This window comes from Planococcus citri, chromosome 5 (genome assembly GCF_950023065.1).
Source record: "Planococcus citri chromosome 5, ihPlaCitr1.1, whole genome shotgun sequence".
NCBI classification, from domain to species: domain Eukaryota; kingdom Metazoa; phylum Arthropoda; class Insecta; order Hemiptera; family Pseudococcidae; genus Planococcus; species Planococcus citri.
This window is the reverse complement of record NC_088681.1, coordinates 52,744,496-52,769,034: the sequence shown is the minus strand read 5'-3', so window position 1 is coordinate 52,769,034 and position 24,539 is coordinate 52,744,496. Positions and strand designations below refer to the sequence as shown.

At 32.1% G+C, this 24,539-nt stretch overlaps 1 protein-coding gene across 6 annotated transcripts in view; it reads left to right on the top strand.

The window, feature by feature from the left end:
* Positions 1-24,539, top strand: part of para (paralytic) — a 231,388-nt gene that overhangs the window by 155,673 nt on the left and 51,176 nt on the right. For 5 of the 6 annotated variants that reach the window (XR_010559142.1, XR_010559143.1, XR_010559141.1 and 2 more), the window contains 12 exons: positions 9,481-9,686; positions 12,516-12,644; positions 14,977-15,068; positions 18,488-18,700; positions 18,779-18,836; positions 18,939-19,083; positions 19,172-19,336; positions 19,413-19,685; positions 19,782-19,928; positions 20,000-20,257; positions 20,370-20,466; positions 23,687-23,755. Coding sequence is in view for 1 of the 6 variants with exons in the window: in XM_065366779.1 (XP_065222851.1) it covers positions 9,481-9,686; positions 12,516-12,644; positions 14,977-15,068; positions 18,488-18,700; positions 18,779-18,836; positions 18,939-19,083; positions 19,172-19,336; positions 19,413-19,685; positions 19,782-19,928; positions 20,000-20,257; positions 20,370-20,466; positions 23,687-23,755 (1,852 nt within the window). In the remaining 5 variants the exon portion in view is untranslated. The remainder of the gene's footprint in view (positions 1-9,480; positions 9,687-12,515; positions 12,645-14,976; positions 15,069-18,487; positions 18,701-18,778; positions 18,837-18,938; positions 19,084-19,171; positions 19,337-19,412; positions 19,686-19,781; positions 19,929-19,999; positions 20,258-20,369; positions 20,467-23,686; positions 23,756-24,539) is intronic. The other variant, XR_010559144.1, reaches the window with a different exon arrangement.

Sequence of the window (24,539 nt, the reverse complement as noted above, 5' to 3'; positions counted from 1 at the left end):
ATTTTAAATCGTCGAAACGAATTTTTTAAAATTAATTTCGGGATCATTTACGAGGAGATAGGAGTATTTTGTAATTCAGTCGAGTAAATAGGTGAAAGAATCAGGATGGGAAAGAAAGACAATGATCTTGACGTACTGAAATTGTAGTTCACTTGATCAGGAAAATCATTCCTATGCCGAAAAAACTCCGAATTCCTGCTGATATGTAATCATTTGAAGTGCTCCTGGCGCAGAACCCGTCACATCAAAATCTTGTTTCTTATTCGTATTCGGCGGGCATTTTTCTCCAATTTTTTTTTGTTTCAGCTCCCTCTACCCTCCTCGGTTGTTACCTCGGGTGAAAAAATCATGCTGTGAAATTTTCAGACCTCTTGTTGAAAAAATTTGATGTCGATTAACCCTTCGACTTTTCATAATGTGAAAAATTTGAAACATTGGACTGCATTTTAAAATTGAAAACTTTCCAGTTCCAACACCCTTGTTTGGGTCCCTACTTGTCCAAAATCAGCCCATATTTCACTTTTGCCCCCCCCCCCATTACCATAAATAGCCTAGGAAATCAAACTTGGATCATTCCACGTCAATTGGACCAAGAAGTGGTAGGGGGGTTCGGCGATTTTTTTGAAATTTTTCCTATGGAAAGACCTTCCGAAGGGATGACCAATGGCGTAAATCGCAGCCCTCTAGCCCATTTTTAAAGGCAGCCAGGGGGTGTTAAAGTTTTCAGCGAACCTAAAATGTCATCCATTTCAGCAGTGGATTACTCGATAACCGCGATACCTACCAAAATGGAACATTTTCCCATAGTTAGGAGTTTTGAAAGACCTTTTGGTGATATCATAAAAATCAGTGTTGCCACTTTTTTTCGTACAAAAAATTAGCTCAAAAAGTTTCGAAACGTAGTTTTCATATCGTTTCGACTATCAAAAATTCTGAAAAAAATATATTATGGACAACTTTTATGCTGAATAACATATTAAAAAATTGAAATGGTACCATGTTGCAAAGTTGATTTTAAAAAATGTAAAGTTTTCGAAAAAATGCAATTTTTTTGATTTAAAGCATAAAAATAAGTTTTTATAGGTGAAGTTGACCCATTTGACCCTTATTTTTACGTACCTATTTGTTGAAAAAGTCAAGAAAACCCTTGCACTCGATGAAATAAACTTCTCACAAAAAAAGTCAAAAGTCGAAAAAATTCAAGTTTCAATTTCAAATATCAAAAAAAGTTTAAATTTATTCAGTTGTCTTATTTTGACCTCTTTCTGACGTATTTCATGAAAAAGTTGATAAAAATTACACTCACAACAAAAAAATGAAAATTGGTTAATTTTTTGAATCTTTTCGAATTTTGATTTTTTTGTGAGGAGTTCATTTCATTGAGAGAAACGGTTTTTTCAACTTTTTCAAAGGCATAAAATGTAATAAATTGATGGTATTACTAATGAATAAAGTCCTATAAATTTTTTTCGGGCATCCCAAGCCCAACCGACTGAAAATTTGTTGAATTGACAAATAAACGCCATACCAAATTTCCTGGTGATGAATTTTGATTTTTGGATAATTTTTAAAATACATCCCAAAGAAATAAAATTTGTAATTTTCAAAAAAAAAAAAAAAACACATAAAAACCAGGTAATTTGTAGAAAGCAATGTTGCCAGCAATGACTTTTCAAACCCTAACTATTACGGGGTGTCCAATTTTTCAAAAAAATGATTCTTTTCAACTTTTTCCGATCCATCAAATTAATTTTTTAATTTTTCTGGCACCCGGACCTTGGGTCAAATTTTCCAGCCATGAATTCCATACTTTGATTTTTGGAGAATTTGAAAAAAAAATACAATAATTTGGTTCATTTCACATAGAAAAAAATTAAAATTTCATTAAATTAAACCAGATAGCTAAAATTTTTGGTTCATATTCTTTTTTTGGACTTATCGAATCGATTTATGATGCTATTTTAGAACCTCTGGTGAACTTTTCGGAAAACTCTTCATAAAGAAGACGAAAATGGAATTCAGTGTCTCAAATTCGGATTACCTGGCTTCGTGGTCGTTTCGATTAACTTGAGCTCATATTTTTCAAATCCATTTTTGTCAGTTTGAAACGTTTGAATCCAGGACCGTCGAGAGCCAATGTGGGTCCGGGCGAATATAATTTGGCCCCACTTCGAGGGATAAAACTATTATAGAGATTTTCTTAGGAAAGGGGAGGAGGAGAGGGTTCGATTGAAAATTTGCCGACTGATATGAGAAAAAGATACCTATTTTTCCTAATAATATCATAGATACCTATTCATAATGACTTTCAAACATTTTCTTTTGGCTTTTAAAATTTTAGAATTCGAAAGATTTTTTTGGGATGTTAATTTTGAAAAAGAAAAGAGAGCAGGTTCGAGTGAGGGTGAAAGCTCTTGGATCATTCCACCTCAATTCAACCAAGAAGTGGTAAGGAGGGTCGGAGATTTTTTTGAAATTTTTCCTGCGGAAAGACCTTCTGAAGGGATGACCAATGACGCAAATCGCAGCCTTCTATCTCTTTTTTAAAGCCTGCTAGGGGGTGTCAAAGTTTCAGTGAACTTGAAATATCATTCATTTCAGCAGTGGATTACTCGATCATCGCGATACCTACCAGAATTGAACTTTTTCCAATAGTTAGGGGTTTTAAAAGGCTTTTTGGTGATATTATGAAAATCAGTGTTGCCACCTTTTTTCGTACAAAAAATTAGCTTGAAAAGTTTCGAAACGTAGTTTTTATATCGTTTCGACTCTCAAAAATTCTAAATAAATTTATGGACAACTTTTCATGCTGAACAACATAATTATTAAAAAATTGGAATGGCGTTATTTCGTAAAATCGATTTTAAAAAATTGATAGTTTGCGAAAAAATGCGATTTTTTGATTTAAAACATAAAAAAAGTTTTGATTGGTGAAGTTGACCCATTTGACTCCTATTTTTACGTATACGTTGAAAAAGTTGAAAACCCCCTTTCACTCAATGAAATAAACTCATTACAAAAAAAATCAAAATTCGAAAAAATTCAATTTTCAAGTCCAAACATCAAAACAAGTTTAAATATATTCAGTTTTCTTATTTTGACCTCTTTCTGACATACTTCATGAAGAAGTTGATAAAAATTACACTCGTAGCAAAAAAAAATTGAAATTCGTTTATTTTTTGAATTTTTCCAAATGTTGATTTTTTTGTAATGAGTTTATTTCATCGAGTGAAAGTGTTTTTTCAACTTTTTCAACGTATACGTATAAAATTTCAACAGATTCATCTACCTCAAAAAAATTCATTTCCGCTCCAAAAATTTATATCGTATATCCGCCTTAAATCACTCGATTAAATTCCAAATCAACGCTACCTAATCTCCTTTGCTTTGCATTTACAATCCTCAACGACAACAAAATTGAATCTCGTAAGAAATTACCAATACACGAGAGAATTTATAGAATATATATAGACGCGTTAGCCGAAGTAAACGTAAACAACTTCTCCATCGACCAATTACCCCGGCCCATATAAGCCTGGCATAATTTTCCAATTGACCTAAATCGCAGCTTAAAATACATGTAAAACATGGCATCAACTTTTAAACGAATCCTACTATACCCCTACGGTAAACAAGAAGAATTACAATATTCTAATCTCGAGACTGTGTCTCCATCAAAGCAATCAATTACCGCCAACTGAAAACCAAGCAGCCATCTATCCATATCCGCGCAAGTTTACTCGTAACTTGCGAATGGGGAAAATTCACTTCGTACATGATTTACGAATGAAATAACAAGTCGATAAAATGGTCTCGTATACTGCCTAGGCTTTTTCAATACACATTGGCAAACTTTTACGGAACAGATTACTTCGAAATTCACCTACCTTTTTTCTGTATCAATAATTCCTCGAACGATTCCAAGTACGATATAGTTTGTAGTTGATGTGGTTCTATTTTGGAAATGTACGAAAAATTATTGGCTCAGGTGGCTCGGTTTGATCGAAAAATTCAGGCTGTGATCTAAAGTCGTCAATTTCATAAGTGTCTGGGTATTTTTGAACTACCTTATTGACAGATTATTTAAAACACGATTTAGTTACTACATGTAATAATGAAGGAATTCTGATGATGAATCAACACTATCGATATTCGATAACAACACCTATATTAACCTTTGAGACTGCTCTGACTACGTATTAAAGGAAATTTATAGTTCGGTGTGAAACTCTAGAAAACAGAAATGAGATATGGGTAATTTTATACAGACGTTTAATTGTAGGTACTTCTACTCGAAACACTCGCGGATATTTTAGTAGGGTTAATTCTAAATAGAGTTATAAACATCGATAGGCTATGGATACTGTTGAGATAGAACTCGATGTTAACAAGGTTCACGATTAAAAAGTAACTATAGCAAACATAAAACAAGAATCAAATTTCCAATAATATTTTAAACTAATTATATTCGCACGTCATTTCATGTACCTACCATATAGACCGAGAAATTTCTGCCAAGTTCCAAATACACGAGTAGGTACGAGGCACAGCGTATATTTCGATTATCGAATGCTACCCACACATGAAAAAATAAAGAACCACGATCCAACCTCACTTCAGATATCCGATTGGTTTAGTAGCGACGAAAATAAAAATTTCGCATTTTAAAAATTAATTCGGTCGTGTCGGTGTTGGCCTTTTCTGGCTCATTCGACGTATTTTATGGCCACATTCTTATTGTATTTTTTGTTTCTAATTCCGTTGCATTATTTATTCCACGTAGTACAAGTTCAGTGCCCCCGAAAACACGTTAGATCGACTCTGGCAAACGTTTATTTTCCCCAGCGGAGCCGAAAATGTAACGTCGCGCCATGGTTCTGGGCTGTTCGTGTCGAGTGGCGCGTTAAAAACACCGAAAAATTTATACTCGGCGGTGATGGCGCTGAATATTTTAGTATATAAGGGCGAACTTAGTACATTTGATCTAAGTGCCTTGCTAATATATTTGTGATGCGATTTGCGCTTCGAGGAATTTCGTGTATACTTATATTAATCAATATTTATCCCTGTTGCGGTAACCTTTTCTCTTTTCAAGTTCGAGGTTTGGTTTGTATCAACACGATTTCAGAAGGAAGTTTAGATTTCGAATTTGATGGAGAAGAAATTATTGTGCAAATGATTTTTTTTCAGTAGCAAAAATGATAAGTGATTTCAGGATGATTTTTTAGTCCTCTTCCTCCTTTGTATAACGGTCTCCTGACAGCTTGAACTACTTGATTTTTGAGCGATTAATATGATCTCACGATTTGAGTTCGATTGAAGCTCCCATAAGTCTTCGGTTTTTAGTAAAACGTAAAAAGTTGGAAAATTTTGAAATTCTCACTCCAATGTCATTCGATTTTTTCTTATTATTTTTAAATATCTAGGTACATACATTCGAAATAAAGCATCCTACCAGTGGTTCCAAAAATGCCTAGATAATAATGTTTAGGGAACATCTCAAATTATTGTTAAACACAGTTTTTTTTTGTTTTTTGAAAACTATTTTCGAAAGAAACGTGAAATTGGCCTCCCTCTCCGTTCAAAAAGATTTACCGAAAATTGTTCTAGTTTTAGTATTTTCATCAAAAAATTCGTTTCCAGCAGTTCTGATCTTAAACCAAAAAAATCCCGAATAAAGATCGAGATCAGGGATCAGGGATCGGCATCAGAGTTATGACTGTTATGAGAGGTTCAGCTTACCTGTTTTCATAAAAAATTGTCTAATAAAAGTCCTTTTTTTAAAGGCAATGCTTATCTACTTAATTGCCAAAAGTTTTGTGTTTTTGTCAGAATTATGAAAATGTCCTGCCTGAAAAAATGTCTGTTTTCTGTCTGAGCTTCCATGAAAAATTATGTTTTTTGTTTGTGCCCAAAAATCACAGGTTTTGCTTGTGTCAAAAAATCATGGTTTTGCATGTGCCGAAAAATCGTGTTTTTTTGTTTGTGCCAAAAAATCATAATTTTGTTTGTGTCAGAAAAACACATGGTTTTGCATGTGCCAAAAAAAATCATGATTTTTGTTTCTGACAAAAAATTATGGGATTTTGTTTGTGCAAAAAATTATGGGATTTTGTTTGTGCAAAAAATCTTGTTTTTGCTTGCGCCAAAAATCATGTGTTTTTGTCTGGGTTTTTGCCAAAAACTCATAATTTTTGTTTGTGTCAAAAACACGCGGTTTTGCATGTGCCAAAAAAAATCATGATTTTTGTTTCTGCCAAAAAATTATGGGATTTTGTTTGTGCAAGAAAAATCATGATTTGCTTGTTCCAAAAAATCATGTGTTTTTGTTTGTTTTTTGTGCCAAAAATCATGTGTTTTTGTGTTTTTGCCAAAAAATTATGGTTTTTGCTTGTGCCAAAAATAATATTTTTTTCTGTCAAAAAAAATCATGGGTTTTCGTTTGTGCCAAAAATCATGTTTTTTGTCCATGCCGAAAAAGCATATTTTTCTTTGATTTGTGTCAAAAAATCATGTTCTTACTTGTGCCAAAAAATCATGGGGTTTTGCTTGTGCCGAAAAATCGTGTTTTTTTGTTTGTGCCAAAAAATCATAATTTTGTTTGTGTCAGAAAAACACATGGTTTTGCATGTGCCAAAAAAATCATGATTTTTGTTTCTGCCAAAAAATTATGGGATTTTGTTTTTGCAAAAAATCTCGTTTTTGCTTGCGCCAAAAATCATGTGTTTATGTTTGGGTTTTTGCCAAAAAAATCATAATTTTTGTTTGTGTCAGAAAAACACATGGTTTTGCATGTGCCAAAAAAAATCATGATTTTTGTTTCTGCCAAAAAATTATGGGATTTTGTTTGTGCAAAAAATCTTGTTTTTGCTTGCGCCAAAAATCATGCGTTTTTGTTTGGGTTTTTGCCAAAAACTCATAATTTTTGTTTGTGTCAAAAACACGTGGTTTTGCATGTGCCAAAAAAAATCATGATTTTTGTTTCTGCCAAAAAATTATGGGATTTTGTTTGTGTAAAAAATCATGTTTTTGCTTGTGCCAAAAAAATCATGGAGTTTTGATTGTGCAAAAAAAATCATGATTTGCTTGTGCCAAAAAATCATGTGTTTTTGTTTGTTTTTTGTGCCAAAAATCATGTTTTTTGTCCATGCCAAAAAAGCATATTTTTCTTTCATTTGTGTCAAAAATCATGTTTTTACTTGTGCCAAAAAATCATGGGGTTTTGCTTGTGCCAAAAATCATGTGTTTTTGTTTGGTTTTTTGTGCCAAAAAAATAATGATTTTTTGCTTGTGCCAAAAATCATGTGTTTTTGTGTGTTTGTGCCAAAAAAGTTACGTTTTCGCTTGTGCCAAAAAAATAATGTTTTTTGTTTGTGTCAAAAAATCATGGGGTTCTTGTTTGTGCCAAAATTCATGTTTCTGTTTTTGCCAAAAGTCATGGTTTTGTATGTGCCAAAAAATCATATTTTTTCATTTGTGCCAAAAAATCATGTTTTTTGCTTGTGCCAAAAATTTATAGTTTTTGTTTGTGTCAAAAAAACACCTGGTTTTGCACGTGTCAAAAAATCAATAATTTTTGTTTGTGCTAAAAAAATCATGTTTTTGTTTACGTCAAAAATCATGTTTTTTGTTGGTGCCGAAAAATTGTGGATTTTTTCTCGAATTCTCGAAAAGAGTGTCATTTTCTTGCCAAAATTGTCAGAAAGTCTCATCATTTTGCCATTATTGCTAAAACAAAACTTGTTTTTCTTTATATCCAAATTGTCATAATGAACGTCCTTTTTTTGATTGCCAAACGTTTTGTTTTTTCTTGTCAAAATTATACCCACCAGAAATGCCAGAAAAATTTTCCGTTTTCTGTCTCAACTTCCATAAAAAATACTTTTTTCGTTTATACCAAAAAAGTGGAGTTATTCATCGAAATTCCTGGAAAAAGGATCTTTTTGCCAAAATTGTCATAAAGTCTCATTTTTTGCCAAATTTTACAAAAATAAACTTATTTTTATGCAAATTGTCAAATAATCCAAAATTCTTATCTATCAAAAAAACCCTGTTTTCGCCAAAATTGTTTAAAAGTACCTACCTACTCATTTTTGTCAAAATTGCTAATAAAGAGCATACCTATAGCCGAGTGAAATATGCGATTTGGCCACATCATCGAATTTTGAAACAAATCAGTGGCGATTGTTTCTTATGGTCCAAACTCCTTGTGATGAAATTTTCAGATCACCGGATCACCTTTAACCCTTCAATAGGGGCGAAATTGCTCAAAGCACATATTATGTTTTTTTTCCATTTGGAAAAATACACTAAGTACTTAATTAGGTACTGAAAAGCTATGATTTTTTTCAAATTTTAGAACATTTCAAACCCCTTCTCTCTCCCCCTCCCTCCCTCCGTCTCAACTCGCCAGATGTCTCAAACATCCCTACTCTACTGCCTTCAGATTACTCATTTCAATTTTAAATGAATTTCAAGCTATGAATTTTCCTTGAACCGTTTCTGATTTAAAAAACCGAGCAACCAGATCTATTTATTTGTATATTCGAGGAATTAATTGAATTTAACAAAAACAACGACGTCGATAACGATAATCCACGTTTTTAATCGAAATGAAATATTTGATCTCTTTATTGGGACGAAATTCGTACCTAGGAAAAGAATGAGAACAGCGAAAACCCGGTACGGTACATTTTGTAAGGAAATTGGCGCTAAAAAAATTATTCATCTAGGTACCTTACTACCTAGTTTGTTTGTTTCTTTGCCGAAAAATTTATAACGGTACCGCGTGTGGGTGAATTTTTTATGGAATAAGCTTCCTGCGTTTTTTTGTTCTTTTTTTTATGACGTTCCATTTCTTTTCTTTTTCCTTTGCCGGCTTCGGCTTGAAAATCGCACCTTTGTGAGAATTACTTCATTTCTGGGTCAGAATATCAACTTACGAAAGGGGTAGGTAGAGGTACTCGGACTCGCGAGTACGGAAAAGGAAGAGTATATCGTACTAAGAGTTGGGATTTCTTTGAAATGACGATACGATGCGATGTAGTATTCGGCTTCGGCGACCTATGAAAATGTCAATAGCACGAGCCGACAAAGTCGATTCAATAATTTAAAACGAGACGTAAATATTTTAAAATCATAAATGGCCCTTTTCACTTTCACCTTACTATACGTAGTATACGAGAGTAGTAGTTGTACACGACGATGACTCGTGTGACGTTTATCGATTTTAAAAGCTTTTAAATTGTAGGTAGGCTTCGAAGCCGGAGCGTGGAGTTATGAGGGGTCAGGTGGTCGGGGTGGCGTTTATGCAAAGGGTTATTTTTAAATTCACCTTCTTTTTAGGATGTTTTTAATCGTCGTTTTGACGTTAATTATAAGTCTCCTTGCGCTAAGGTATATGCGAATTTTTTCTATGTATATTTATTATTAATCATGACTCTAAATTTCGCCTTGTGCGTGATTTTTTTTCTGTTGCAGACTTTTGTAGTTATAAGTAAAGGTAAGGATATATTCAGGTTCAGCGCCACGAATGCTTTATGGGCGCTGGACCCGTTTAATCCGATCAGAAGAGTTGCCATCAACGTGTTAGTTCATCCTTTATTTTCCATTATCATCATCATGACCATTTTAACGAACTGCGTGCTCATGGCGGTGCCGCCGAATCCTACCATCGAGTCGACCGAGTAAGTAGAATGATACATGTGGGATAGTGATAGAATTTTTTATAGATATAGGATTAGATTTAGAAAATTTATAGTTTTAGAATTAGTTTATAGATATATGTACAGGGTGATTCGATAATGATGGCTCCTTCAAAGAAAATAGTATGCAGTTGTTTTTATTTATGTATTCCTGCAAAGGGAGTGCAAATTTAAAGTGCAGGTCTCAAAGGGTAGCGAATTTCTTGAAATTTGGTGATAGTGATATGTACTCGTAGAAGATGAAATTTTAGTGAATTCAATGTTTTGACATATATTGGCATTTTACCTGCATTAGAAAAACAATAAAAAAAACAGCAATTTTTTCCGAAATTTGTTTACAGGATGAGATGAGCTCCCCAAAAAACTTTTTTCTTTTAGAATTCAGGAATATAGAAAAAATACCCCCCCCCCCCCCCCGATCGTCTGATCAATGATCATTTACCAAAAATTGTGAAAATGTAATCAAGTATTTTTCTGACCCTAATTTTTAAGGTGTCAGCCCCCAAAAAAATTCATCAATTCAAAAAAAATATATAATTGTAAATTCCTCAGCATTGAAATTTTTTTCATATTTATTTTGATATAGTGTACCAAAAAATTGAGAAATCAATATGAAATCTTTTATTTGGACAAAAGCTGTTTTTAAAAATCCAACTTTCATAAAAATTTTTGGGAAAAAAAAACGATCTCCACATTGAAAAGAAAGAAATTGAGGAACTTGCTGGGAGTTTTTCAAACCTAAATGATGAATCTTTGATTTTTAAATAAATGGTTCAAGTTTTCGATTGAAGCTTGATTTTCAGTTTTTTGTTCTGACAATTTTTCGGACCCCTGTTCTGAGAAAATTATGATAATTATTTCTAGCAGAAAAATTGATATGTTTCATGCAAAATTTTGCGATTGAAAAAATTATTTGAATTAGTATGAAATGAAAAATTTGAAAATTTTGATCATACTTTAGGTTTATGTGAAGACAAGCCCCCCATCCCTTCCCTTTGAATAAAAATATTCTTAAAATTTTAATATCTACTTATTCAATTTGTTATTTTATTATTTTAATGTTCGGAATTCAAATTAGAAATTTTCAAGGTTTCCTAATTAATTTAAGAGGGGGGGGGGGTGAGATACTTTTTTTGCACAAATAAATGACCTTATATCTGGCCTAAACGAAAATCACGTTTTTCAAGCGTTTTTCGATGGTCTAGGAATTAATCACCATTTTCCAATTAAACTCTGCAGGGGGTAAGAGACAAGAGTGCATATTTTTGTAATAGGTCAAATCCGAAAAATAAGTCGATATTCGAATTCAGCCCCTCTGAATTAGTAATAGTGAAATGTCACTCCTAATTTTCATAATTTTTTAATTTTTTCCAAAATTGGAGGGCATGGAAGGGCACCGGGGGGGAAGTCAAATTCAAAAATTGAGGTTATAATGTACTTGTTTGTACTCACGATCAATGCTCTTGAAAACCTAACTAAGCATACTTCACAAACCATTTCCATTTTTTTTGATTTTTGAGTAAGTAAGAGGTGGTGGGGGACTGGGAGTGAAGGGGTCGAGGGGTGGGACCAAAAAATAAAACAAGTTTCGAACTCAGCTCCTTTAAAATACTCGAATGAAGTCTTTTTTTCTGAATTTTGATAAAAGTTTGGAAGGCATTTTTTTAGATCACAAATTTCTGCTTCTCCTCTCCCTCCCCTTCAGGGCTGTGAATATGAATGACGGTGGTTATTTTTCTAGACCTTTTGAAGGAATTTGTTGAAAAAAATCCAAGTGAAATCAGAAAATTCGACTTCATTTTGTTTTTTTTTTAAAGTTGCTTTTCTAGCTCCATTTCTTAAAGGAGTTTTGGTCAAATTTTTTTTTTTTTTTTTTTTGCGATGTGTTGATTTGGGCATAAGGTTTATGTCAAGAGCATAGAAAAATTGAAAATTTGTCCATCAGGTTACATATTCCTGAGTAAAAAGCTTCAAAGGATTAGCCAACGAGAAAATCACTGTAAATTTGCACTTATTTTTGAAGGGGAAAAAGTTGGAAATTTGTAAAATTTTCACTGTAAGTACCTAAATGGTCGTTTTTCAATTTAAATTGTTGAATTTTTTCCAAATGCAATTAATGAGAATTTTTCGTATTATGGATTTCCTAAAATACAATTTGATCTTAAAGATGGTTCCAAAATATTTTGATTTTTTGCTCGAATTTGAGAACCCCTGAAAAAGTTCTAAAAATTGATTTAAGAAGACAAAAATTTGGTTTTCGTTCACTTTTGAAATGCCTATTTTAAGCTCCCAATATTTCAGAAAATTTCTGTTGGGAGAATTATTTGATCTGATTGTGTTTGGTTAGACCAAAATCTTAGCATATTCTATATCTATTTATAAAAAGAGTACCTAAATCTGCTCAAATGAAGCAAGAGCAAAAATTTACTGAAAAACCATGTTCAAGATACAAGAAAACTCTCAAATCACCCAATCTGGCAACTTTGGTGGGATTTTATTTCTAAAAATATCACATTTCTGCCTTTCTACTGTTAAATGGCAATTTTAAATGAATTCAAAAAAATTCCAATTTATTCATATTCCCCCTTGAGTATCGAAAATAAATTAAGTGACGCGGCTAAAATTTTGATTTATTAGAGATTTTGAATGGTGTTTTTTCAAAAATCCAATTTACCTACGCGATGATCCCATTCCCAATTGTTGTTTAAAAGGTTGAATTGAAGGAGCCTCAATTCATTATGTACCTATAGTCTCGAATCACCCTGTATAATTTTCTGATGTGTTATTATAATAAACGATGTACTTTTACAGAGTTATTTTTACGAGTATTTATACATTCGAATCAGCGGTGAAAGTAATGGCCCGAGGTTTTATATTAGAAAATTTCACATACCTTAGAGACGCTTGGAATTGGCTAGATTTTGTTGTAATTACATTAGCGTGAGTAGAATAGTATACTAATTATTAGTTTTTTTTTTCTCTTTTCATTCCATAATATTCTAGATATATTTTTATTTTACATTTCGTTTCGTTTAGATTAATTTATCCTCCTCCGTCGCGTCGCTCGTGTCGCGTCCTATTACCGTATATATGGAGAAAATTAGCGACGTACGATTTAACGTTTAAATTTCCAATTTAGAGAGATTCTCGGTCGTAATATATTTTAATGTAGAATTAACCTCGAGGATGATTTAGTAAAAGGATTCTTTGCCCCTTTTCCACAAAATGTACTTTATATTAGGTTATTTTTTTCAAGGTTAATGTCGCAGCAAGGCGGAAAATTCTACCGCTTATAGACATTCGGCGCTAGATTAAACTAGTCTCGAGAATTAATGTTGTGTAAGGAAAGCTAGCAGCCTCGACAACGATATGGTGTAAATGTTGGATTTTAGGCATGTGCTGACTGCTGACCTTGGACTCGGCATCGAATCGGCTGCCTGCTGAAAGTTTTCCACGTTTTAGGCTCTTTAAATGTTTCGACTTTTCTTTTTTTTTCCTCGTTTGTTTCGTTCTCTTTTAGGTGTTTTTAAATCAATTTTCGGAAAGATATTCGAGGTTGTTTTTTTTCCTGCTGTGAAAGAGGGGATGGGAATGTTTTTTTGAGAGGGGGGAGGTATTTAGTTCTAGGAAATGTAGAGTTTAGAAATTGGTGTCCAAATGTTGCTCTTGGGTGCCTAAAATTAGACTTGGGTGTCGAAGAGATAGATGTAGTCATCCTTATCATATTTTTAGGTGAAATTATAGTCAATTTTTGGACTAGAATGTCTTAGAATGTAATTTATTAGAGGTGATTTTAGATTAGAAAAGAATCTAGATGGAAAAATGTGTCCAATTAATTAGTTTAGTTTTTATTTGCTAGATTTAGGTTCTAGGCAGACCTTTGAACTAATAACCAAACATACTGTTTTGGAAAAACGAATAGAAATATCGAAGTTCCAAGGTTGTTGAATTTTTTTCCCCATAAAACTGAAATTCTCGAAGAATCCAGAATATTAAAATTTTAGAATTTATCTCACGAAACAGCAGGTAGAAAACAATCGCACGTGGGAAGTTGTAAGTTATCTCTTCAGGGGATTGTCTTCTAGAAATGTAAAAATTTTCTACTACGAAACGTGAGGGTGGAAATAGTCGATGGCATACATTTGGCTCTTCTTTAGCATCGATATTTCATTCCATTTTCAATGTAGTTCCATTACATTGTCAATAATGTGTAAGTTGGAAATTTGACATTAGGTTAAAATTGCACTTTATAAAATTACTTTTTACAAAATGTTTCCGGCAAAAAAATCCATTAAATTTATCTATATAATTATCTCTAATGATATCGAATAGGTTGGTTTTTGAAAACGAGCATATTTTACCTACTTTTTTTTAGTAATTCATTACGATGGATATTTTTTCCTATTTTACGTATGTGGTATTTTTTTTCAACGTATTCAATACCTTTGATTATTTTAGTCGAGCATCTTGTATGTATTTTGAACTCGAAGTTTAGCCCTATATACTTCATCGTTTGAAAATTTTTCTTTCGACATTTTATTAAATTCGTTACACTGAAATATTTATAAACGCGAATATTATAAGGACGAGATTTCTATTACATTCTCGTGTGTATAAAAAGGTTACCCAAGAAGGTATTTTAATATAAGGGAATAATATTCTGTTTGCAACATACGTAACGTAGGTACTAGGTACCTATCCTGTGTACCTTCAAAAGATTAAAAATTTAAAATAAAAACGCGAAATTAGATACGAAATTGGTAGCTAGGTACACGTGTAAAAAAAAGTGGAAAAAATTTCTTCTTCGGGTAAAAAAAAATTCGAGAGTTGTTGAATTACATGAATAAATTTTCGTAATTTCTTTTGTACTTGCGAATTAGTCGATAATGGTGCATTCGAGCATTTAAAAAGTTTTTTCCCCCTATCCTTCTTGTTCTAGGGGTACGTACCTACCTTTGAGAACCTTTTTCAAAAGCGTTTATCGTTATTTGTCGTTAAATCTTTGGAAAAGATTCTAGAATAATTAGAGTGCTTATTCGAATAGATTTTTTATGGGGGGGGGGGGGTTTGAATAATTTACGATCTATTAGTTTATGGAATAATTATACTCTCAGGTATAGGTACAGTTCAAAGGTCATTAGTTCGATTTCTCTTAAGTTTATTTTAGAGAAAGAAAGAATAAAGAAGAAAATTGCTTAAAAATTATAATATTACCTTATGATCATATTATAAACGACTGTTTTTAACGATATGTACTTTGAAATTATTACAGTTATTTTACTATGGGAATAGAACTCGGAAATTTAGCAGTTTTGAGAACATTCCGTGTCTTGAGAGCATTGAAGACTGTAGCTATTGTACCAGGTAAATTTCAAACTTAAACTTACGTGTTATCGGTATTGTTCTAGGGGTATTTTTATGCGTGAATTTTTTTATCGCGTTGTGTCGACAATCAATCAAAAATGTATGGTACCTACCTTAAAAATGGTTAAAATTCTGTGTACCGTATTCGAATCGCGTTTACAGCGAGTAATTTTAATTGTGGAAAAGTTTCTGGGGTTGATTTAATATATGATGGGGAAAAAATCGTAATTTTGAATAGTTTTATGCAGGTATACAATACATATATCCCCCTCCCCTTTCCTCTTTTTAGTTTTTAGCAAGAAATTATGGGGAAAAAAATATGAATGCAAGTTCTTCCTCGAAATGAAAAAATACGTTTCAGTTTCTGTTGGAAGAACAATAAGTTTGAGAAATAATGAAAATTTTCTAAAATTGCTTCTTCCAGGTGTCATGTCATAGAAATGCAAAAAAAGTTTATTTAAGTTGTAAAAATATTAAAAATTCAAAAAAAAAGTGTTTTAAATAATTCTTCAACATTTTTTATTGTTGCAAAAATCATATAAATGGTAAAATTCTTTCGAAATATTGAGGAATGAATAATTGAAATAATCTGAATTTTTGTCACAAATATCATCTATGATTACTCAAAATAAATTATGAAAATAGCAATCTTGAAAAAAAGTAGAGCAGGTACCCAAAATTTAAAGAAAATGGTTTAAAAATTCAGTGAGAATTCTCGACAATAAAAATGAAAAATTTGGAAAACACTGAAATAGTTGAATACCTACAAAGTGAAAAAAAAGAACAGACGATTTTATACCGAATCAATGAGAGGAATATCACATCACATTTTCATAATTTTTTACATTTTTTTCTCTCCATTGAGGGGGGGGGGGGGTTGGAGGGCCCTGAAGGGTCGCTCTCGAAAAACGAATAGATATTCGATATCAGAAGTCTTGAAATCTTGACAAACGACGACGTACCACTTGAGAGCATTTTTTGCTTCTTTCATTATGTTTTGGAGCATGGTGGAGGGAAGAAGGGATTAGGTGGATCTGATTGAAAAAAACGCTTATGTTCGAACTCAACACCATTGAATTGATATCTTTTAATCAATTATGCAAAATAAGTCCAATTTTAAACGTCATTTTGTAAAAAAAAAAAAAAAAAGTGAAAAAGGTCTTTATTATGATTTATTAAACTTTTTGGGTGGAGGAGTTCAGAAGGGTCGAATCAAAGAAATGAATCGAAATTTGAACTCAAAGTCTTAAAATTGGTATCATTTGATGTACTTAGACTTACCTACCGCTTTACTTTTCAATTTTTTTAAAAATTTGACAAAAATGGGGAGGGGGAATCCTTGCTTTACCTGTTCAATAGTGTTGAGATGCTATTTTGTAAATGATTTAGTTGGAAAAAAAAGGAAAGAGTCTTCATGCTCTTCACTGACATTTTTTCAGCTTTTTTTAATGACAGATACTTGAAATTTTTAAATTATGAAAAAATACATAATGAAAAATTGTGACAATCGTGAGAAGTTGAGCTTTTACCTTGAAAATTACGAGTAAATTCTGGGCACCCTGTCGAAAAAAATGAAACCTGTAAAAAAAAATACCTTACAATTATCTGAATACAATTGTTTTTGGAATTGAAAAAAATTGAAGAAACAAGTAAATATTGCAAAAAAATTATTTAAAATATTTCTTTTTAATTCAAAATTTTGTGTACATTTTTTTGGAAATTTTTTAGATTATGAAAAAATACAAAATAAAAAGTTGTGGCAATCATGAGAAGTTGAGCTTTCACCTTGAAAATTGAATTCTGGTACCTCTCTCGAAAAAAATGAAGCCAGTAAAAAAATACCTCACAATTATCTGAATATGATTGTTTTTGGAATTGAAAAAAATAATTAAAACTGCAAAAAAAAATATTTGAAATATTTTTTTAAAATTTTAAATTTTGCGTGAAAATTTTTGGAAAACGAGTAAAATGGACTATTTTGCTAGAATATATCAAACTCATTTTGAAAAGAATTTAAAACACCTTTAAAATGAAAATAGTTTAATGAAAAATTGTAAAATTGAGAGTATTATAACTTTCAAGTAATTTTTCGTCGAAAATGTTCGTCACTTCAGAAAGGACTTATAAATTTGTCTTTTAGATTGAGCATTCAAAAAAAGGTTCAAAAGCTACGGTTATGATTCCAAAATTTTTCGATACCTGGATTTTTTGGGAGGGGGGTGTTTGTAATTGCATAATTGTTATACCCGAATCGCATTTTTATTGTGCATTTACTGGTGCTTTAACCAATATTTTGAAGAAAAATTTTTGACACTTCAAAATGGACCATTTTTTTTTTAAATTTAAAAGCTGCGAAAGGGATACCAGCGATTTCCGACACCCGAATGATGGATGTAAACTTTATAATTTATAACTTTCAAGTTTCAAACGCTGACTTGAAAAAATCGAATGACGTGTCTTTTATAAGTTTTTTTTGAAGTGGCACCCTCAATTGCATAGAAATTGATTGAATTTTTGATGAATTTTACGAAAGTTATTTTAAAAAATGCTTCAAGTAATAAATAATGAAAATGCAAAAAAAAAAAAAAAAATGCGAAAAATTGATTTGAATGTTGAAATAAGTTCTTAAAATATTTCAAAAACTTCAAAATTTTCATTAAAATAATTTAAATTTTGAAAAATGCTTCAAAAATGATTATAAAAATTTAATGAAAATTGTTTTCTCCCCCTCCATCATTTTCAAAGGCCAATAAATATAGGTTAAAATACCAAAGAATTGAAAATGAGGTATGGTATGTCGTTTGTTTGGTTTTTGATGGTGCTCTGAAGTCGAATATTCACTTATTTTTTTTGGATGTTACCCTTCAATCTTTCATTGAATCTCTAGCTTCCAAATTTTGGGGAAAAAATAATGATTTATCAATTCTCTGAGGAAAATGATTATATCTGATGATATGTGGACATTCCATAAATCCAAGCTGACCTGACCAGGATCAAAGTTTTGATCGAATTAGATCTGTTCAGACTCAGACCTGATCAGATCCTTCAGGGAGGACTTCATTGAGCAGAATGGATCAAAACTGATCTGATCCGAGCATTTTCTAGGGACACATTTACATCTGATCAGATCTAATAAGATTAGAATTTTGAATGAATTAGATCTGTTCAGACTTTATCAGATCCAATCTTTTTTCACGGGATTTCCGTTCATTGGAGGTCCCTGAGCTCCAGTAGGTACCTACCTATCTAATATTTAGATTGTATTTTTCGAAAAATAATTGGATTTATTTTACCATTTTGATTTAAATCTTATAATTTTATTACTATTGTTATATTTTATTATATTTTCCTGAAAAAATTCCTTATTGTTTTTGATAAGCATTTCAATAAACTAATCCACGTTCTTTTTTTTTCCACAGGACTGAAAACCATCGTCGGTGCAGTAATAGAATCTGTGAAAAATCTCAGGGATGTAATTATTTTAACTATGTTCTCACTAAGTGTGTTCGCGTTAATGGGATTACAACTGTATATGGGCGTTCTGACACAAAAATGCATAATGAAATTTCCCGAAGACGGTTCATTTGGTAATTTAACGGACGTTTCTTGGTTTCGATGGTGTTCGAATGATTGTAAGTACTTATTGTTCTCGATTACGTAATTTCAAATGTCTAATGACTCGGATAATAATTCGAAGGTATTTTTATTAGCACACTGGTTCGGCGATTACAATAATTATCAACTTTGTGGAAATGCCACTGGTGCTGGGTAAGGATTGCGTTGATTTCGAAGTCTCGATTCTGTACCTATTTTTAAAATTATCTACATATATGCGAGGTGGTACCTATTGATTTTGATGTGTTTGCACAGGCAATGCCCTCCGGATTACATTTGCATGGCTGGATTCGGCACTAATCCGAATTACGGCTATACTAGCTTCGATACTTTCGGTTGGGCTTTGTTATCAGCCTTCAGGCTAATGACGCAAGATTTTTGGGAGAATTTATATCAACAAGTGGGTACCATAATATTCTGTTTGCTAAAAACTCGTATTGATCATTTCTTGCATTAATTGCGATGGTTTTTGTGTTTGTGTTGAACAGGTTTTACGAGTTATGGGTCCATATCATATGTCATTTTTTATAATTATCATATTTCTCGGTTCGTTTTACCTCGTGAATTTGATTTTGGCCATTGTCGCGATGTCGTACGACGAGTTGCAGAAAAAAGCCGAAGAAGAAGAAGCAGCCGAAGAGGAAGCCATTCGAGTAAGTGTGATGGTTGTTTTGATCATCCCCCACAATATTTATTGTACTGATTTGTGACACTTTTGTTTTACTGTAGCAAGCCGAACAAGCCCAGTTGGACAGAGAACAAAAGAAAGCTGCTCACGATAACAGAGTAGCCGAGAGAGCTGCGGCAGCTGCGCATGCTGCTGCAAATCCTACCATCGCCAAATCACCATCCGAGTACTCTTGCCATAGTTACGAACTGTTCGTTGGCCAAGAGAAAGGCACTAGTATCGATGACAATAAAGAAAAAATGAGCATACGCTCGGATACGCTCAGCCAAGGGAAACACTCTTTGCAAAGCAATAAAATTCGTAAAGTTAGTGCGGTATGTATTGTTTTTGTTTTTGTGGTAGCGAATTTCCTTTATTGAAAATCTTAATCTTGGAGAGGGTTGCTGAACTATTTTTCGAATTTGTTACAGACCAGTTTAAGTCTTCCTGGATCACCATTTAATTTAAGACGAGCTTCACGAGGTAGTCATCAATTCACTCTGCGAAGTAGCAGACCGAGGTTTCCCGCTGCCTCCGATACCAGACCTTTAGTTCTTAATACCTTACTAGATGCTCAAGTAAGTTAAAGTTTGATACCCAAATTAGGGTGCCTGATTTTGGATGATTATGGTTATGGCTCGTGTTGCAGGATCATTTACCATACGTGGACGACTCGACGGCAGCCACGCCCATGAGTGAAGATAATGGAACTGTACTGATGCCATCGTATTTTATGAACCTCGGTACCAGGCATAATTCCTATACTTCGCATACGTCGCGTATTTCGTACACGTCCCACGCGGATTTATTCAAACAATCCGCAGCTCCTACCAAGGAAAGTCAACTCAGGTCGAGATCCGCCAAATACAGCTCTTCGTCCGATTACAAGTTTCTTAGTAAGGAATATGTGAGTGTCGTAAGTACCTGGAATGGGCAAAAAAAATACTGATTTACTAGAATTAGAGAAAATAACTATAGAATTATGGGATGTGCTAAATATGATGGATTATGTTCGGCAGGATGTTTCGTATACGGAGCAAGAAGAACCAACTTGTTCGGATAAACCAAAATGTCAAGATGTTGAAGTGCCTCAACAACCTTTGGTTGATATGAAAGGTAAGATGATGATTTGTGATTGGTTCGCTCTGAATTGTGTAAATTATTTGGGAATGTGATGATGATTGGATACCTACCTACTTTTCTGAATTTTATAATTCTTAAGTATGCTAGTTGTCGATTTTAGTGAAAGTTGAGAATATGAAAAGAGCATATTAAGACCCAGGAATTACAGTTATTCAAAATTTCAACTTGTAAAATATTTTTCGAGTTTTTTAGATCTTTCAACCCCCCTCCCCCCTCTCAAAATTTTTTCATACTTGGAATTTTTTGTTTGTTCGAGCAATTTTAAGGCTTCTGAATAATTTTTGAAAAATTTCTGATACATATTGAAATGGAAAGTGAAAATGATCTCTTGTAATTGTATATCGCTTTTCAGATTTGTCTGATATAATATTAATATGGTTTAATAGACCACGCAGTTCAACCTCCCCCTCCCTCCCCACCCGCCCTCCAAAAAATATGACAAATTTTATCATGTTCAATGCACTTTTCAAACTTTTCCCCCAATTTTTGACTCGATCAGTAGAATATTAAAATTATGCTGTGTAAATGATTTTTTTTTTTTAACACAAAAAGTAACATTACAATTTTAATTTTCTTAGAATTTTTTCATGTTTTTTTTGTAGTTTTGGATTTTTTCCCACTTTTTAAACTTTCTCAGTGCTACAAAAATATCACATTTAACTACCTAGTTATTCGGTCCATTTTGTGAAATGGTTTGTTTTTCAATTTTTTTTTATTTTATTGGCAAAATTCATTTTGTTTACACTTTTTGAATTATTTATCAAGAAAACGTTCCAATCCTCCAAATGGTACTTCGTATTTTTCAAAAAATGTTCTGTATTTTTTTTCAAATTAAAAATTTTTGTTTTAAATTTTTTTGAAATATTTTTTCTAAAGTTTTCGCATTTTTAAAGCATATTTCTGGATTTTTTCAGTGTTCTTTCAATCTTGGCTTGTATCCGTGATTTTTTCAATTGTTTTCTCCCCTTTGAATGTGTTGAAATCTCAGCTTTGTTTCCCCCTTCGTGTTTTGGTTTAATTTTTTTCCCATTTTTACCACGATTTTTTCAGTATCTGAAAAATATAACATTGTAACGCAATGTCTGCATTTTTCGTGTTTTTTTTCGTTATTGAATTATTTCTTGAAATTTTTTGATTTTTTTGCGTTTTTCAAAACTTTTTTCTATTTTTGGTATTTGAAAAATTGACTTGAATAAAAAATAATCTTTTGTTTAGATTTGTTTGAAATATTTTCTCATTTTTTCGAATTTAGTGCATTTGCCCATTTTTCTTCATTTTTTTCATCTGGGAAAAGTACTTTAATTTTATTAGAATTTTTTCAAATGGTTTTTTTCACTTTCTTATGTTTTGAAAATTGATTTTTTCTGTTTTCGGTTTTGTCCACTCATTTTTTTAGTACCTATCAGAAAAATACAACATTATCAGTCTTTACTTTTTTGTCAAACAGCTTATTTTTTCAATTTTTCTTGTTATGTTCGAAGAATTTGTTTCATTTTCACGTTTTTGAACTATTTTCAATTTTTTTTGTGTCTTTTAATGTTTTTTTAAACTTTTTAAAATTGAGAAATTCATACTTATGTGCTTTAAGTTCATTTGGTAGTTTTTTTTAAAAAAATATTTTTTCAAATTTTTCTGCCAATATTTGAGTACTTTAGACTCAAACCCAGAATTCTCCACTTTTCGTCATTTTGAGAAAAACGCAAAAAACTGATAGAAGGTTGGTATCAGTAGTTGCAGTTTTCTAATCTCGCCTATAAATAGTGCCTCGGGTAACAATCGAATTGACAAAAAAAAATTTTTTTTCAAGTCTTTCCATAGCAGTAATTCACGATACCATTTTGGAGAATTCTGGTTTTGACTCCAAATCTGTACAAAAATAAAAAAAATGTCAAAAATACATGATAAAATGAGGGATAATTCTACATTCAAGTCTGTTGAAAGTATCTCAAGGTTGTTTACAGTCGACTGGAATGAAAAAAATTATCATTTTTGAAGTATTTTTTTCAAAGTTTGACTCAAACCCGGTACTTTGGACCCCCTAACCATCATGATATCGGATGGAGTAAAATGTAGAATGGCAATTGATGCGTACCTACTAACTGTACCCAAAACGACCATAATCTCATTTTTGAAAATTTTGGACATTTTTCGGAATTGGACTCAGACCCGGTACTTTGGACCTCGCTGACTGCGTCATTGTGTCAGATAGGTAAAAACGGAGAATGGCAATTGATGCGTACCTACTAACTGTACCCAAAACGATCATAAACTCATTTTTGAAAAATTTGGAGAATTCTGGGTTTGACTCTAAGGTACTCATTTGTTGAATGTTTTTTTCTGTGTTGGTGACCAACTTTTTCAATTATTTTTTCAACTTTTGATGTACTTACTAGAAGTTGATTTTAGTCGTTCAACTCCTCCCACTTGACCTTTAAAAAATTGTTTCATCTTTGTTTGAAGCTTGGAAAAAGCTTCCACTTTTTTTAGAAATCATTTCCCCAAGTTTTGGAACGATGTTTTCTGTTAAGTATTTTACTTTCGAGTTATTTTTCATTTACAATTTTTTTCAAATCTTAAGAGTTCAAATTCTGAAAAAACAGACTGATTTTTTTGGTATTTTTGCAAAGGTTTTCGATTTTTCTAATGCATTTTTTTTTTTTTTTTTTAAATAAAGTATTAGTGGAGAATTTGGAATGTCCATGTCATATTTCGCCAATATCTTGACATTTCGATAAACTTAATGTATCAAGGCAGAAGTTATTTTCTAAATTTTTTGTTCTTTCCAATTTTTGTGAGCGAGTGTGTCGATTGAATTTTCATGTATTGATCTTTGAAGAATTTTCAGAAACGCAGTTTCGCAGCTGAAATATTAAAATCTGAGATTTTAGAGAATATCAGCAACATGCTGCCGAAATCATTAGGGACTCGACACTGATGAATAAAAAGTCCTTGCCATCTTCAGCTGGCCCTTGGATACGTTTTTAGAATATTTGGTTTACGAAGAGGTGTGAGGAGGAGATGTTGGGGGTTATGAAGAGGTGTTATCATTTATTGAAAATTTGTCTTGGATAATATTTTTGACGTCTTTGACTGTTAGCATATTGCAAGCCTTTGCTGTGAAGTTCATTTATTAGATATGTACTTAGACTCACTTACATTACCTACCTAATGGAAAATTATACTTTTCTTTCAGACGTGATGGTGTTGAATGACATCATAGAGCAAGCAGCAGGTCGACAAAGTCGTGGCAGTGATATACAAGGTAATTCAATACAACGAATTATTTTCGCTATTTTAAAACCTATGTGCTATATCTACCTAGTACCTATATTCGTACGTACATAACACAAATACAAATTCACCTGAGAAAATTTATCTGAAATTTCTCGTTTAATAACTAATTAGCTTCGTATCAGTATCTTCTTCGACTTTATGCGTTCTCCCTGGTCGAAATTATAATATAAAATCTGTACTGTAATTAAGGATTAAATTTCGGTATTAAGGTATACCTTGCGAATATTTTGAAGAAGAAGATATTTTTGATGTAGTAGCATTCGTACCTCTATATAGTTACAACGCAGCTAAATTAAATTGCCAGAAAATCTTTAGCACGTGCCCGCATGTTGGAATTTTTTCATGTTCACTCATTTTGAGCTGATGAATGATTTTTATTGAATGAAAATTCAAAAATCTATATGCATGATGCTGTTCGTATTTTGATAGTTTACCTGTTGATAAATTAATCGCTTTCGTTTACCTGATCCTTTTTTTTCAAATTAGTGAAGTGTATACGTAGATTTATCTATGTTGAATTGAATTGTTTATGAAATTGGTACATTTTTCTAGCTTCTGGGAATCGTTGATCTTAACGGTTATTGTAGTAGTATTATTCGATAGAATGCTTGTAATATTGTGATTTTTTTGTCATTAGAAGAAGAAGATGAAAAGAATAATTAATTTTTAAAAAATAAAATTTTACTTGGAATGTTTTTTGGCAAATAAATTTTTTAAAAAAATGCCTTCGTACTCACGTTTTCCAGCACATT